Source organism: Nicotiana tabacum, chromosome 9 (assembly GCF_000715075.1).
Source record: "Nicotiana tabacum cultivar K326 chromosome 9, ASM71507v2, whole genome shotgun sequence".
Lineage (NCBI taxonomy): Eukaryota > Viridiplantae > Streptophyta > Magnoliopsida > Solanales > Solanaceae > Nicotiana > Nicotiana tabacum.
In genome coordinates, this window is record NC_134088.1 from 86,444,521 (window position 1) to 86,461,741 (window position 17,221).

General features: G+C 38.1%; 1 protein-coding gene and 1 long non-coding RNA gene across 2 annotated transcripts; one reads left to right on the forward strand and one right to left on the reverse strand.

Moving 5' to 3' along the window:
* Positions 1-3,261: 3,261 nt before the first annotated feature.
* LOC142164247 (uncharacterized) lies at positions 3,262-8,100 on the forward strand. Its single transcript, XR_012694956.1, has 2 exons — positions 3,262-5,432; positions 7,538-8,100. It is a non-coding gene; the product is annotated as an uncharacterized LOC142164247 (long non-coding RNA).
* A 2,019-nt stretch (positions 8,101-10,119) lies between these two features.
* Positions 10,120-16,696, reverse strand: LOC107820084 (UDP-galactose/UDP-glucose transporter 3-like). Its single transcript, XM_016646301.2, has 7 exons — positions 16,431-16,696; positions 15,411-15,508; positions 15,165-15,295; positions 14,932-14,962; positions 12,568-12,671; positions 12,241-12,362; positions 10,120-10,717 (listed from the first exon to the last, which is right to left on the reverse strand). The coding sequence occupies exons 1-7, from the start codon at positions 16,532-16,534 to the stop codon at positions 10,309-10,311; spliced, it is 999 nt and encodes a 332-aa protein (XP_016501787.1). The 5' UTR covers positions 16,535-16,696; the 3' UTR covers positions 10,120-10,308.
* Between the last annotated feature and the right edge of the window lie 525 nt (positions 16,697-17,221).

The following is a 17,221-nucleotide window of genomic DNA, read 5'->3' on the forward strand; positions in this document are numbered from 1 at the left end:
ATTTGAGAAACGAATTGCGATTCGGGGTCAAGAGCTCAAGCTATTTGACATTGTACTTCAAGCCCTGTTTTAAAGTTCAACATGTCTACGTCCCAACAAGTCTTGAGGCAGGGGGCATTCATAGGCATGTAAGATTTATTTGATTTAAATTCAATAAATAATTTGGACTATATTTTAAATATATTAGTCCAAAATAAAAATTATGGGCTAATATAATTGGATTAATTACTTAAGTCCAATAAATATTGACTAGGCTAGCCCATTTAGTTGGGCCACAAATGATGAGCCCACTTCATTAGGCCCAATATGTCATTTTCCTAGAGGCCTAGTTTGGTGCCACGTGTCAACTGATGTGGCACGCCAAGTCAAACGGAAGAGCCATTAGGATCATGCCACATGTCAAAATGACAAGGCATGCCAAGTCAAATTAAAAGGCCAATGAAATCGTGCCACATGTGCAAGTGATATGTTCTGGCCAATCATATACGGCCTTGTCACTCTTCAATCTGATTGGTCGGAAAGAGTTTATTCTTATCATAACTCTTCCCTCCCACGACTATAAATAGGGGTCTTCATAACTCAAAAAAGACAGCAGAAGTTATAGCAAAAAGCAAGAAAGAGCTCGTGGATCAAACGCTGCAAATTCCTCCACAAGTTCAAGTTCAAGCTCAAGAACGAAGAACAAATCAAGTTCAAGCTCAAGAACAAAGAACAAATCAAGTTCAAGTTCAAGCTCAAGAACGAAGAACAAATCAAGATTCAAGGAGTATGAGTTCAAATCAAAGTCCGTGCTAGTTGAATTCAAGATCATCGTTTGTGGCAACAACTATATATTCAAGATCAAGCTCAAAGGCCCTTGGATTTATTTACAATTGGAAAGAAGAATCAGAGGATTCATAGAGATTGTACACTCATATTATTTGAAATCAAATACTACAATTGTTGCAATATTTTTCAGTCTCGATTATTTTCCTAACGCAAATTTATTGTCTACAGTTATTAACTTAGGATGTTATAGTATGTTTGGCCAAATAATAATAATGAGCAATTTATGTAAAATACCCATTTAGCTTAAAATAATTACCCTCCTCTACCCATTTTTAAAAACTATTTACAATATATATTTACCAAGTTAAAACTAATTACCTAACATACCTACCCACATATCCCAACATTTTTTACCCATTTGGCTGAGCTTAGCTTGATTTGACTTGGCTTGGCTTGGCTTGATTTGACTTGGCTTAGCTTGAATTGGCAATTTTAGTTGATAGAGATCTCAGGGAGTTAGTGGTGGATGTCAGGAGGGTGAATGATAGGTTGTTGATTATTGAGCTAGTGGTTAATGGGTTAACTTTTAACGTGATTAGTGCTTACGCGCCTTAAGCGGGACTGAGTGAGGAGGTAAAAAGGCGCTTCTAGGAGGATTTGGACGAGGTTGTGCGTGGTATCCCGCAGTCCAAAAATATTTTCATAGGGGGTGACTTTAATGGTCATGTTGGGGAGACGGCTAGGGATTATGACGAGGTGCATGGCGGGTTCGATTTTGGGGTTAGGAATGAGAGCGGTACTTCGTTGTTGGACTTTGCTAAAGCTTTTAACTTGGTGTTAGCTAACACGAGTTTTCAGAAGAGGGAGGAACACTTGGTCACTTTCCGGAGTAGGGTTGCCAAGACTCAAATTGATTATCTTCTCCTCAGGAGAGGTGATAAGTGCCTTTGTACGAATTGTAAGGTTATCCCGAGTGACTGTCTGTCGACGTAGAATAGGCTCTTGGTAATGGACTTGGAGGTCAAGGGAGCAAGTAAGAAGAGAGTGGTGTACGGCCAACCTAAGAATAAATGGGGAGCCTTGACTAAGGGAAAGGCTCAGGAGTTGGGGGAGAAGTTGTTGGCTATAGGGGCCTGGAAGAGTAGTGGGGACGCGAGTAGTATGTGGACCACGACAGCGAACTGCATTAGGGAAGCTGCTAGGGAGGTGCTAAGGCTCTCGAAGGGTTACTCGGGTGGCCATAAAGGGGACTGACTGGTGGTGGAATGGGGAGGTCCAAGGAAAAGTGGAAACTAAGAAAGCGACATACTTGAAGCTAGTGGGGAGCACGAACGAGGAAGAGTGGAGGTCGTATAAGGAGTGTTATAAGAAGGCAAGGAGAGAGGCGAAGCTCACGGTCATGGCGGCTAAGACTGCAGCTTTTGAAAGATTGTATGAGGATCTTGGAGGCAAAGGAAGGGACAAAAAGTTGTACAAGTTAGCCAAGATTAGGAAGAGGAAGGCTCGGGACCTGGATCGAGTGAGGTGCATCAAAGACGAAGAAGGTAAGGTATTGGTGGAAGAGGCGTGTATTGGTGGAAGAGGCGTGTATCAGGCGTAGATGGCAGGAGTACCTACATAGACTCTTGAACAAGGAAAGGGATAGGGACGGCGTGCTGGGTGAGTAAGAGAACTCAGAGAGCCGAAGAGATTTTGGGTTCTGTAGGTGTATTAAGTGTGAGGAGGTTGATGTGGCAATACGGAAGATGAGCAAGGGCGAGGCGACTGGTCCTGACGAGATCCTGGTGGAATTTTGGAAAGAGGCGGGTAGGGTAAGCTTGGAGTGGCTTACTAGCTTGTTTAACATTATTTTCAAGATGAAGAAGATGCCCGAAGATTGGCGGTGGAGCTTGATGATTCCGCTGTAGAAAAATAAAGTGATATCCATAACTGCAACAACTATAGGGGTATCAAGCTGTTGAGTCATACTATGAAAGTTTGGGAGAGGGTGGTGGAGAAGAGAGTGAGGACAGGTGTATCTATCTCTGAGAACTAATTCGGATTTATGTCGGGACGGTCAACTATAGAAGCCACTCACCTTGTGCGACGATTGGTGGAGCAGTATAGGGAGAGGAAAAAGGACTTGCACATGGTTTTCATTGACCTTGAAAAGGCTTATGACAAAGTCCCAAGGGAGGTGCTATGGAGATGTTTGGAGGTTAGCGGAGTCTCGGTAGCGTACATTAAGGTGATTAAGGACATGTACGGAGGTGCTAAGACTCGGGTGAGGACTGCGGGAGGAGACTCGTAATATTTCCCTGTGGAGATGGGGTTGCATCAGGGATCTGCCTTTAGCCCATTTCTGTTTTCCCTAGAGTTGGATGTGCTGACGCGACACATACAAGGGAGAGTGCAATGGTGTATGTTATTTGCTGATGACATAGTACTGATTGACGAGACGCGAGAGGGTGTTAACGCTAGGTTGGAAGTGTGGCGATAGATGCTGGAGTCCAAAGGTTTCAAGTTGAGTAGGTCGAAAACTGAATACTTGGAGTGCAAGTTCAGCGACGAGAGGCATGAAAAAGAAGTGGAAGTAAAGATGGATACTCAAGTCATTCCCATAAGATATAGTTTCAAGTATCTTGGGTCTATAATCCAAAGCGACGGTGAGATTGACGAGGATGTTACTCACCGCATTAGAGCGGGTTGGATGAGATGGAGGCTAGCTTTGGAGGTTTTATGCGACAAGAATGTGCCGCCTAGACTTAAGGACAAGTTCTACAGGGTGGTGGTTAGACAGGCTATGTTATATGGGGCTGAGTATTGGCCCATCAAGAAGTCACATGTCCAGAATATGAGCGTAGCTGAAATGAGGATGTTGAGATGGATGTGTAAACATACCAGGAAAGACAAGATTAGGAATGAAGTTATTAGGGGCAAGGTGGGAGTGGCATCCGTGGAAGACAAGTTGCGGGAATTGAGGTTGCGATAGTTTGGGCATGTGAGGAGGAGAGACATAGATGCCCCCGGTCAGGAGGTGTGAGAGGTTGAACATGGCGGACTTGAGGAAAGGCAGGGGTAGGCCAAAAAAATATTGGGAAGAGATGATTAGGCAGGACATGTCAGTGCTTCACCTAACCGAGGACATGACTAGTGATAGAAAGGTATGGAGGTCAAGGATTAAGGTGTAGTTGTGACTTCCTCCTAGGATTACTAGTAGTACTAGTAGTATCGTTGTTGTTAGGTGAGAGATACTTTCTTTTAGATTGTTAGTGTATATGGTACTTAGCTACCACGTCTATTGTTGTTTATTTGAAAACTGCTACTGGAAATTGTTGCTCCCCAACTGTTACTATTTGATGCTACTTTTTCTCTCCTTTTACTGAAAATTGTTGCTCCTTGATTGTTACTATTTGAGGTTACTTTTTCTCCCCTTTTTCCTTATTGTCTTCCCCCTCTTTCTTTCTTCCCCCTCTTTCTTCTACTTCTTCCCTTTTCTTCCTTGCCACCTTTTCTTGAGCCGAGGGTATATCGGAAACTTCTCTGCCTCTCCATGTAGGGATAAGGTCTGCGTACATACTATCCTCCACAAACCTCACATGTGGGATTATACTGGGTTTGTTGTTGTAGTAGTTTGACTTCATTTGGCTGGATTTTTTAAAAAAAGGGTAGGAAATAAAAAAAATATGGATTATACTGGGTTTGTTGTTGTTGTAGTAGTAGTTTGACTTCATTTGGCTGGATTTAAAAAAAAATGGGTAGGAAATAAAAAAAACATGGATAGGGGCGGGTAATTATTTTCCATCGGATGGGTATTTGCAAGCTGGTACTCTTTAGAAAACGTTTTTTTAGCATCTTTCAAAATAAGTAAAATTTTAAAAATATGGTCAAACAAGCTACTAATGTTTTTTTTTTATTTCTGATTTTAGACCTTCCTATCTATGTTAAAGTAATTATTTTAAAAAAATAAGAAAATGATTCTTTAATTTCCATCTAACTAGTGGCCAGAAAGCTGTCACGCAGATTCCTTTAATCCAATGGAAACTAAAGTCTCAAAATCCCTTCTTAACTACCAACCAACCACTCATCCTAACGGATAAACCATGGCCGCCACCACCTCCTCCTCCTCCGCCACCCCCCTCCTCTCTCCGGCCACCAATTCTCTGCACAAAATTACCAGAACAACCTTCATTTCCGCCACCCCAAAATGCAACAGGCCAATAACCAAGCTCCACGTGTCCTCCAAGCCAGTTGCAGCCACAACATCCTCCTCCAAACCCAATCAAGAAACCATCTTTTTCGACGGCGGAGCTCACTACGGAGACCTCTTAGCTAACCTTCTTCTGGGTTTCACTCTTGTTTGGATGCCGTTAACTCTAGCTGCAGTATTCAGAGCTTTCTACTTGAGGTACAGGTTTACAAACTTGAGGGTCACTGTTATATCAGGGCTAACTGGTCAAGAGAGGAGTGACTTTTCATATAAAGTGGTCAAAGATGTTCAGGTTGTGCCCAGGTTTATAGGGGAATGGGGTGATGTTATTATCACTTTGAAGGATGGGACTAAGGTGGATTTGAGAAGTGTTCCTAAATTTAGAGAGATTGCTAAGTATTGTCTTTCTATGACTGATAATCAAGAACCTGGGGTTTTGAAGGAGACTGATGGGCCTAAAGGATTTTGAGAAATGGTTAGTTTTTACTTAATTTGTTGGATTCATACGTTATTCTATCTCTGAAAGGGGTAGTAAAATTTGGGACTGAGGCATAGTTGTTGGTGTTGTGTAAAGTTTTCAATTGCAAGTTAATTATTCAACTGTGATAATGATTTTAGTATATGCCAAATTGATTTGTATATTGAGATGGGAATTGCTTCTTTTAGTTGCTTAATTGTCTATCAATTTCCTCGATTTGTTTGGTAATTTCTAGTGTGTTGATAGATCCTTCTGTGTTATTTCCCTTATGAGTGCTTTGTGCTTAATCTTTAAAATGCACCAAAATTCGCAAAAACTGCACGTGATGTGTGTATATGAGAATTATACTCACTTGTATTGGGAAGTTGCTCGTGACAAATCTAAGTAAAGAGGGTAAATGTCATGGTCAATGATAATTTCTCGTTCAAAATGCAAGGTGACTCTAAATAAGGCATCCTTTTGTTGATGAGTTATACAAATGCTATGATAATACAGTTTAGCTCTTGCATTAAGCAGTACAGTCGACCACCTCATGTCATTTTTTTATGCTATTACACATTTTTGAGATGTTTTCAAGAATCATCAAGAGACTATCGACATGCCCTGAAATTATTCTGATTTGCCGGTGGAAGGAACGGAGCACAATAAAGCTCTATACCTAGCTGTCTTTTTTTTTTTTTTTTTTTTACAAATCAATGTTGTTAATAACAATGTATCAACAGTGAATGTCAAACTTTTGATAAAAAACTTCATCAGTAATGAATAGGCGAACCCTCTAGAGAAGAATTTTATGATCACTTGGGGCTAGAAAAGATATGGTTATCCACAAATGATTCTTTGAGGTTATGAATTGGCTAATACATTCAAAGTGGTTTGGAAGGACGAAAGAGATTAATTTCAGTGCCTGAACTGGAATGTCTTGAGAAATTGTAATAGGGGAGAGTGCATAAGGAATCAGACATATTTGCATCTCAATTTATATTAGTATCGTGTGGTCTCTCTTATGCAAATCGTGTGTTCACATATAACATTCCATCACATTTTTTCGTTTCTGTTTTTCTTTTCTTTTCCTTGTGGAGGGAGAGGGATGAGGAATGAGGGAGGGCGTGTTTCAAAGAAGCTTTCCTCGTCTGTCCTACAGTAAAAGGTGAAGAATAGGTATGTTAAATTTTCTTGATAAGGATGCTCGGTAAATAGAGCTGACAAGTGAAAGCTAATGAATTCAATATTTAAAGGATGAAAAGAATCGTTAAATTCAGAAACTAAATATGAAATATTTGTGGGAGTACTTTGGAGTTAAATAGTTCCAATCAGAAGATGCATAATTTGGGGAGCCTGTCATTGTAATGATAGTGGAACCTATGTTCGATTTTGCATCTGTTACTGCTAGTGTTTTTTAAAATAATTAGTTGTTTAGTTATAGGAGTCTAATACTTTATTTATTTGGCTATTTAAGGCCCTATGATTAATAAAATTTTAGAGATAGTTTTTCAATCCTATTTTCAACCTTCTTGCTGCTTGCATATTTTTTCTAAAATCCATAACAGTGGTATCAGAGCCTCCATTGATCTTGACGGATCTCTGAATTCGCTGAAAAATAACCAATTTCAACCACTTTTAAACCATACGCATTTTTACTCATACCGATTTTTAACCAAATTTTTAACAAGCAACGGTCTCTCTTTGAATACCCCACAAACTTTCACTGGTGAAAACTATCAGATTTGGTCAGTGAAGATGAAATCTTATCTTGAAACTTATGATCTATGGGAATTTGTAATGGAAGACAAACTTATATAACCACTTCCTGCAAATCCTATCCTTGCCCAAATCAAAGCTCATTCAGATGAGAAAACCAAAAAATACAAAGCCAAAACTATAATTCAAAATTCAGTTGGAGATTCAATCTTCTCTAAAATCATTGCATGTGAGACAGCAAAAGAAGCTTGGGAAACACTCAAACGGGAGTATCAAGGAAGTGAACGAGGCAGACAAAATCAGATTTTAAATTTGAAAAGAGATTTTGAATCTCTTAGAATGCAAGATGATGAGACCATCGCTAAGTATTCTAACCGAATTTCTTTAATTGTCAATAAAATCAGGTTACTTGGCGAGGATTTCAAAGATGACAGGATAGTTGAAAAAATTCTTGTGACAATTCCCGAGAGATTTGAATCCAAAATTTCCTCTCTGGAAGAGTCTAAAGATCTCTCTACCATCTCTGTTGCAGAATTAATAAGTGATCTTCAAGCACAAGAGCAAAGAAGGGCCTTCAGACAAGACAAAGGTACTGAGGGTACTTTTTATGCGAAACACCAAAAAGAAAAAGTCGATTATCCTTATTGCAAAAAGAAAACACACTTAGAAAATTTTTGTTGGCGGAGACCTAATGCATTATGTAGAAATTGCAAACAAAAAGGTCATGTTACAAAAGTGTGCAAGTTTAAAGATGCTCATGCACAAGCACTAATAGTAGAAGAAGGAATTGAGGATGACCTTCTTTAGACTGCAGCAACATAAGCAGGAGGAGTGTTGGATTTTGCATCTGTTACTGCTACTGTTTTCTAGAATAATTAGTTGTTTAGTTGTAGGAGGAGTCTACTACTTTATTTATTTGACAATTTAAGGCCCTATGATTAATAAAATTTTAGAGACAATTTTTCAATCTTATTTTCAACCTTCTTGCTGCTTGCATATTTTTTCTAAAATCCATAACAACCTAAAGGTTTGTTAGGGGATTATGTCTGCCTTTCTTGCATACTGTGGCACACGCTTGTATTGCAGGTGCTTTATTTTAAATCAGAGCAGATTTAGCCTTGTTCAACTATAAGTGCTGTCTGAAATTTGTTCAGACTTCTCTTATTCAACAGTGGTGACTATTAAAAGTGGAAGGCAATTTACTCTCAGAATCCCATCTTTTATTCTTTGCAAATCCAGATATATTAGATCTTTCATAATTATGTTTATGCTTGAGCCTTGAGCATTTGTGTGGTTAGCTCATCTGACACGGTGTTCAATTTCATGATTCACTATTGAAGAGCAATTAAGATCTAAATTTTCCACTGTGGAACTCTCCCTTGGTAAATTATTCTATGCACTGACATGCAGGAAATTATTCTCTGAGTTTGAGGGTTTTGTTATTATAAGCCTTGGTATTTTCAGTTTTATTTAAAACTTGAATTCAAATTTGAACAGACATGTCTATTCATGATATAAGATGACTATTCTGAATAGTCTTCTTCCAACTCTATAAATTCAGGCCTTCTTTTCATAAAGTGGCTAAGAAAAAACTGCAGGTATACCGTGGCTTTATTGCATCCTGAAGGGACTTGCCTGTATTTCCCCAAACAGTATACGGGCAATATCTCTTTAAGGAAAGTCAATTTCACGCCTCAAAGCCTTTTCTGATTTCCTATTTTTCTAACAAATGTTTAGTGATAGCTAATGGCACATGAATATTGTTTATCCTAGAGACAACAAACAGTGGGTAAGAAATGAAAAGTTGATGTTTCTCTAAATATGTATAGGGGAAGATTCATCTTCATCCATGAACTTTATCAAGAAATAAAGATGTTTAAGTAATAACATGTCAAAGGAAGTCCTGCAACTGCAAGCAGAGTAAGGGGGGATATGGTTAGTGTATGCACTGTCAAATCTCTACTTGTCTAGGATAATAACATTGGTTATGTTGAAAGTTGTGTTGACATTCTATGAACTGATGTTGGATAGGAGTTGCCATAAATCACAGGAGGGATCAAGAAAACATGCCAACTAGAAGCAGAGCCTTGCATACTAATTGAACAGATATTTTTTAACTTGCGAAGAAAAATGTTGTTGCTTTCTCGTCTTAATCATAATTGATGAGACTTGCTTCTGGGCAGATATTTTTATTTCTCTCAGAGATGCGTAAATAACTGTTATTTTTGTGGGGAAGGTGGGGTCTAAGAAATCTGTTGCTTCATCTAACTTGCGGCTAGTTGTGGAAGGGAGGGAACCCTGTACAAATAAAAGTGTGGACTGCTGGCGATCTCTGCCCTCCTCATAAGGCTTAAATAACTGCAACAACCAAACATATATTTATCTCTGACTAGTCGATGTAACCTATATGGATATTTTGCTTACAATATATATATATATATATAGTTTTTCGCTAAACTTGCATGAGATCCAGAAGATCACAGTTTCGGCTGACATTCTCTTTTCATGTAATTTTTAATTTACCTCATTTTCTTTTAACACTTTCAATCAATCATGGTACTAAACCTTGGATCAATGATGACCAATGTCATATATTGACCTAATATGACAAGTATTCTTTGATGCAAGTAAAAATCAGTAAATAGTAATTACCAGTTAGAGCGACTTCAACTTAGAATAAGTATTGCCGCTGAAAAGACGGGAACCTGCAAGGCTGGAAATGCCTCTTGAAAATTCGTGTACTAAAAGGGGCTTCATGATTTATCCACTCGACAGTCGACACCGTTTCCTGTAAATTTTCTAAGCAAAACAAGTGTGGAAAACAGAAGTCAAAATAGGGGTAGACTGCCATCCATATAAGTACAGCTTAAATCTGTGGAACTGGGATACAATTGAATGCCACAAGAATTCACTCAGCAACAAACCTTTAGATTTCACATGATGCAGCGTGCAGCTTCCAAGGAACCCGTTGTCGGATACATTACTGTAAGAAAAACTATCATTGAACTATACTGATTTACCAAAACTTCTCAAAAATTCGCTTCATATGTGTGATTCTTTTGAATTACATTGGCCTATAATGGAAGTGTGACCACTTCCGGTACACTGGAATTGTAAAAGGTGAGAAAAGCTCAAACTACTGAACCGTTTACATCAATTCCAAAATTATAATATGTTAAGTAAACTTCTTCTTCTTCGGCATCCTCTGCAACTTCCTCCACTTCAAATATATCTGGTATGATAATCCTGAGAAGACCATGATGACGCTTGCCCATTGCTTTGTAGACAAGGGATTGCCACTTAACACAGATGACACGACTATGCTAACAAATTTGCGTGTCGTGGTGATGGTTGTGTTAGTCAGAGAACCAAATCGGCTAATTGTTAGAAAAATGAAGTTCTGGCCCACAGCACCACATAGACAGTACATAAGGATGTCCCATGCTGCCTCTGGATGCTGTTTACAGAATTGAACTGCCTCAAACCCGCTGGCATTTGGCCAGCCAAACATGATGATCATATTGTAAATGGTACCCCATAAATTCATTCCTAACATAATATCCCAAGCAGATGTCTTAGGGTACCTGAGCAAAATAAAAGAATCGTGTTAGTACCTACAAGTAAATGATTAGAGTTTCATCTAACCAATGACATATGGCATATCCCTTGGCAAAGTCGAGGACAAGAACATATGCAACCAAAGAAGAATTGCAAGCTTATGGCCTGACAGTGAAGTTGAATCATATAGCACATGCATTAAACAACAGAGTTCCTTCAACTAGCACTATAGTTTGGTTAAATCCTTCATCAGAGGGCAGTACTCATGCAATTTCTTCTATTCTAGATCTCGTTTCATCAAACAGTCCAACAACTTCCATAGTGAAATTCTGTAGATATTCCCATGGACATCTAATTTTATTTGCATGAATGAGGTAGCGAAGTGGTCCTAGTTTTTGTGGCTAAGCCAGACAAATGTGTTCTTTCAGGATTTCACATACTTATGCTACCTGCCAGATGGGGAATACCAGACACAAGAATACGTGATAGGAAGAGATACTTCACCTCCTAAATTACTGTAGGTGTTCTCACACTTCACAACCAAAACATGTCTCTTTTCTAGCCACCTGATGGACAATCAATGGTCAGAAATTTTGCTTCTGGTTTAAGTCAAAATCTTTAACAAATTTGAACTACTCTTCTTGAGCACCATGCGACCTCCCCCCCCCCCCCCCAAAAAAAAAACCCCCCACCCCACAAGCAATTTCCAGTGTCTACATAGTTAGGTCGCTTTTCGTCTCTTCTGAGAAGCTAATGAGCAATGATTAATTATATCATACACTAAAAATGCTATCAAAAACCACACCACCATAAAATAATTGGTAAAACTGCTAGTCAGTCCCGAATTGGCCTCCCCTTTCCTTTGCTGGCCCCTAGGTATTTTATTCCCAAAACAAAGGTTGAGATGAGTATAAATTTCATTAAAAGGGCAGCCCGGTGTACTAAGCTCCCGCTAGGCGTAGCGTCCCGGAAAGCGCCGGACCACATTGGGTCTTACATACGCAGTTTTACCTTGCATTTCTACAAGAGATTGTTTCTGCGGCTTGAACCTGTGACCTCTTGCTCACAAGGAGGCAACTTAACTTTTACCGTTGCGCCAAGGCTCCCCTTCATAATTGAGTATAAATTTCATAATTCAGAAAATTCTGTAACTAACCTTGGAGTATAAGGACGAAAGTTTATTTTCTTAATTTGTATGCTTCTCAAGGAAGCAGTCAACTTGAGGCAAACAAAGATATAAAATGAACTGCAGCTGAAGACATGCACGTCATATTGTTATATTCAGCATTGGTAAGATATTCATGAACTGAAGGGTTTTGCACTGCTCAGGGTGAGATAAGGTACCAAGCCAGTTAAAGGAGCCATAAGATCCAACCCTAACACCTTTTTCAAAAACATGGTAAGATATTCATGAAGTGAGAAACATGGATTTGCATTGTTCAGAATGTGATAAGGTGTGTATCATCCACTAAAAAAATATATGCTATCAATCTAAGATCACAGATTCTTTAGAAAGCTCCATATATATCACCCGCCAAAAGAAAGATACCTTGCTTTGATCGAATCCTGAGTAGCATTAGTGAAACCATCAAAGGTGAGGTTCAGGAAGCACAGCCCATATCCAACTGGAGCATTGGGGTGGGCCAACTTACTTATAGTTTTTGAGCTAGTCTGATGACAAACCAAGCAAACATAACAGGTAAGGAGTGGTGCTCAAAAAACTAGTTCCGACATATAATCACAAGAAGCAAATCAGAAAAATACTGAGGAAGACAGGAGACAATAAGCCCCTTTCTCTTCTGTCTTTGTTTAGTTATTAAACAGATAAAAGACAGAGGTGCCCATTGTATTTTAGACGTCATAATAAAAATATCACCTTCAAAAGTGCAAACGTTGATACTCCACCAGCAACAAGCAGTGTGCACACATATTCTGGAACTGTATATCTTATGCCATAAACCAGTGCGCCCATGAGCATTACTGCCAAAAAAGCATTATAGCTGTATATGTCAGTTAAAAGACAGTTCCTTATTAAAAAATGTCAGTTAAAAGACAGTTTAGCAGATAAAATTTAACATGACTTCCGAATGTATATACATTTTACCAGTAGCTTACAAGTAGATATCAACTTCAATATTTTCACCATGAGAAGATCTATCAGTAAAGGAAGCAAGAAATTCTAGTTCCCAAGCACAAACACAAAACTAGATAACATTTTCAGTTATTTTCCTCATTTATATAGCACGGCTGTATCCCATAGATTAGCCTCCATAGCAACCACTAAATAACCCTACTAATTTTCCTCAGGGAGGCATTTCTCGACTTAAATTTTGATGCTTGAAATTGATACCAGGCCAAACATCTCAATCCAGTGTCATCTTAAATGGAGCTTTCGAAAATTGTTGCATTTTTATGAGGTGGAAGTTTGCATGAGATAGTATATAGATATAATATATTGGTTTAATAATGCTAAACCAGAAAGTTTATGATCACCTGTTCTTTACAATATTTTGGTTTTGATAAGCGTGAGGAAGAAAATGTTCTCCAGAAGTGTGAAATGTTCACAACTCTGAGGAGCATTTCTGCTGAACAAAACTTAATATTATTTCAGCATAGAAGCACGTGTTCAGCTTATGTGTGAATTGGAGCAGTTTCTTTGTCTGCTTCTTGGTGTAAGTCCATTGTTTTTGAGAACAACATTAAAGGACCTTCAAGGAATTGGGAGGTTCTTTTACAACAAACAGTTAGCATTTGACTTGATATTCCCTGTTGTACTCCTATCTGTTACGGTAAATGTTCTATTATATTTTAACTAATTGGAAAATTTTCCGTCCAAATTTTTTCCTACTACAGAGATTTATGTCACTCCTATATCACTCTTCCATATAGCCCAAAAGGACTTTGCTTGCCTCTAGCAATCTCTTGACCTTCAATGATCAAGACTGTCACACATCCATTCTGAGGTTGACTAAAAGGCAATTCTTCACATCCAGTTCTAGTCAACTAAACCGACACCTCTACACCAAGGTGGTTTCCCCCACTACTCCAATTTAAACACCTTCTCTGAAAATCTAAAGGTAGTGTCCTTATAGCAAAGCTGGAATGGCTTAAAGTTGAATCCTGGCAAAGACAACGAAGACTTGAAACTCGCCATATTTAGTGGCTAATCATTCTGCAGCCATGGCTAGCTATTCTTTCTATGCTCATGGTCATAGAATACATATGCTCGTCAACATGAAACACCCTCTCTTTGAAGACCGCTCAAGCATCTCTAGAAACTGTCACATGCCTATCCTTTATCAAAACAAATAATATCGAGACCTTTTCCTAAAGCTTTCCACAAAACTACCATTTCCTATAGCTTCCCGTTAATCTCCCTTATTAGTCCAAAAAACTCTTTTTAATGATAACAAACTTAAAATAAAAATAACGAAAAGATATTGTAACTTTCTTTTTAAACAAAAAAGAAGAAGAGGACATTATACTCCTCCTTGTTATAGTGAATATTCTCTTATCTATAAAAAAAACTGAAAATAATAGTCCCAAATTCATAGAGATGCTATGTCACCATTCCCACTTCTATGTACTCCTCCAGATATACATTACTTGCAATCTCTTGACCTTCTATGATCAAGACTGTCAGATTCCATTCTCAGGTAGATTATGAAAAAATTCAGTACATTTGAACCCACATCCTCTTCTCCAAAATGCTTTTCTCCACCGCTCGAAGCAAAAACAATTCCTTCTCTAAATATCAGCAGATTACATCCTTTTAGCAAACACGGAAGTAGTTGAAGTTGAATCTCGACAAAGACCAAGAAAGAGTGGAAACTCGTCACATTTAGTGGCTATTCTTTCTATGATAATGATTGACTGTGCTCATGGTCTTAGCACAAGTATGAGAAGGGTATTTTCATGGTGATGAAAATTTCTGCTAGTGCATATATATTCCTTCTGCCTTTTTTTCTTATTCAAACAATAAAGAAGAGCGAATATGCTCATCAACATTAAAATACCCTTTTCTCTTTTGAGCCAAATCTGGCACCTCTAGAAACTCTCAAATATCTATCCTTTATCAATACAAATAATAGTGTTCCCTATAGCTTTCCACTGATTTCCTTTTCCCTACAGCTTCCCATATTTCCTTATTAGTTAACTAACTTTTTTCAACCAACAATTTGCCAACAAACTTAAATCCAAATAATTAAAAAAAAAAAGATGCTTGTCAATGGTACAATACCAGGAATCATTTTTGATGATTTTGCGAGGACCTGCAAAGGCAATTGATCTCATTAGTATTCGAACTAAAACACAATCATTTAGAATCAAAGATACTATTGACTCCAATGACTAGGATAGCAATCACAGCCTATAACGCATTTTTCCCAGTCCAAAATCTTATTTCAGAAAATTCTAGAGCTACGGTTTACTATTCACAAGAAGCTTCGAGAAAAAAAAAGCAATTGGACATGCCTGTGCAGGATAACTAATATACTTTAGCGCTTCAATCCCCATTGCTGGTCCAATAGTATTTGTAATTCCAGCACTCCAGTAACTCCACCAGGGAGCACCACCACTGTTTCCGCTAGACCAAATCTTTATCACTGCATAAAAGGCTCACAAAATTCTTAAGTTTCATCTAACCAGCACTAATGCAAGCATTTTATACAATCATCAAGAAACAAGTGAACATCCAATACTAGAATGCTGTAAACTTACTCATAAATGACCATATCAAACATACTACATTTTGTGCCAGGTTTAGGAAAGCCAAGTGTTCAAACCTCTCCTTGTTCGGGCCAAACCGTTTTGTTGACCTAAATCCAAATACAAACAACTTAACTTAATGAATATAATTCACTAAACAACTCAATCAATCAATCAATCAAAAGGACCTCAACTCAAAGCAGTTACAATTGGCTATACGAATCCTCTATATGCATAATGCTCTATTTAGGTCCATTTCATTCCATTAGCCAATAATTTGCCTTCAAACTAAGAGGGAAAAATGAAATTTTGTCTTAATCTCACAACGCTCAAGTACACTGTGACAAAAGCTACAGGAAAACTCAAAAAGCTGACCTTTCATAGCATAGAAAAGGAAATGTTTGTCATTATTCAATAGAAGCAGCATCTACTATATTTTCCTTATATATTGGTTATCAATAGTACTAGTAACATTTACATTCCACAATTAAATTTACCTATTGAACTGTAAGACCGCCTCATCTAAGAGTTTAAGCATTGACACTTAAGATGATTTATCTTTTACACCATTACAAGTGCTGTCCTATTTTTTTCCTTAGAACCAAACATGTGGAAAAAAAATTCTTAACCAACGGCCATAAAACTTGAAATAATACTTGTTCTATGCCATGATAAATCGTCTGACCACTTTGTCTAACATAAATATACACACTTTTGTTTATTACTCCTTCCCTCCCAATATATGTGATGGTGTTTGACTAGAACGGAGTTTAAGAGCTTGCAGTCTAGAACATGTCAGTGACATTTCTGTAGCTATACAATTATGTCATTAAGGATTAAATGAGAAGTTTAAAATTATACTATTTTTAATTATGAAAAAGGTCATTCTTTTTGCGACATACCAGAAAGGAAAGTGTTACATAAAAATGGGACAGACCAGAAACGAAGTAATTAATAGCAACGAACATAACAAAAAGTAATAGAAGGTTCTCGAAATGGGAAGGAGAAAGATGAAAATAGCTAAAAGCTTACACAGTCTCTTGGAGAACACCTTGGTAAATATAAGCAGACCAAATGCCGGCGACACAAAAGGCAAGGACCATCACACGGCGGAGACCGGCGCCGTGAAACTCCATTGGGCTTAATGTCGTCGGCACCACCTTGATCCCGCCTTCCACGTGTGTTTCCCCGGCAACTCTCCGATGATTACACACCGGTGATAGGGAATCGACGGGATACGTCGGCGATTTACCGTTGGTTTATGCTTTAACTGCCACTGCACCAAAATGATGATTTGGGAAATTTGTATTATTACAGAACGTGGGATCTGAACTACGTATATTGTCCACGTGGCGTGTGTCTATTGGGTTAAATAAGTGTTAGGTGACAGGTCATTGGCCGATTAGATGCGCTCTTCTTTCGTTTGTTTGTTTTATATACTTTATATTTATGCATTAGAAAAAATCTGTGTGATACTCCCATTTCCTATGCTTGAACTTGAAAACATATGCCAAATATTGAAGTTCAGAATCTGCAAAAAATAGTTTGGCAGTCATTATTCGAATATATTAAATTTCAATATTGAAATATTAATAAAATTGTTTGAGATGTGCTTCCAATGAATTAATAATTCTGACTCATAAAGCTTTAATATTTTTTTCAAGTGAAATTCATATTCAAACACAATTAAATTATCAAAATAGTCTTTTTTCAGCATTAACTTCAACTAAGGGCTCAAAGGCCGGATACATGTAACAAGACCAGTAGATGGGTTGTCCACAAGGGAAACAGGGTTAGCTTCATCAATGATGTCTGGATCCCAA

What these genes read in the sequence shown, in the direction of transcription:
- LOC107820084 (XM_016646301.2), bottom strand. Translation starts at nt 16,534, where the DNA reads ATGGAGTTTCACGGCGCCGGTCTCCGCCGTGTGATGGTCCTTGCCTTT. An exon ending in ATCATCAAAAATGATTCCTG is followed by an intron (nt 12,672 to 14,931) that starts GTATTGTACCAT and finishes CTTTTTTGGCAG; the next exon opens with TAATGCTCATGGGCGCACTG. An exon ending in CAACGTTTGCACTTTTGAAG is followed by an intron (nt 12,363 to 12,567) that starts GTGATATTTTTA and finishes GTTTGTCATCAG; the next exon opens with ACTAGCTCAAAAACTATAAG.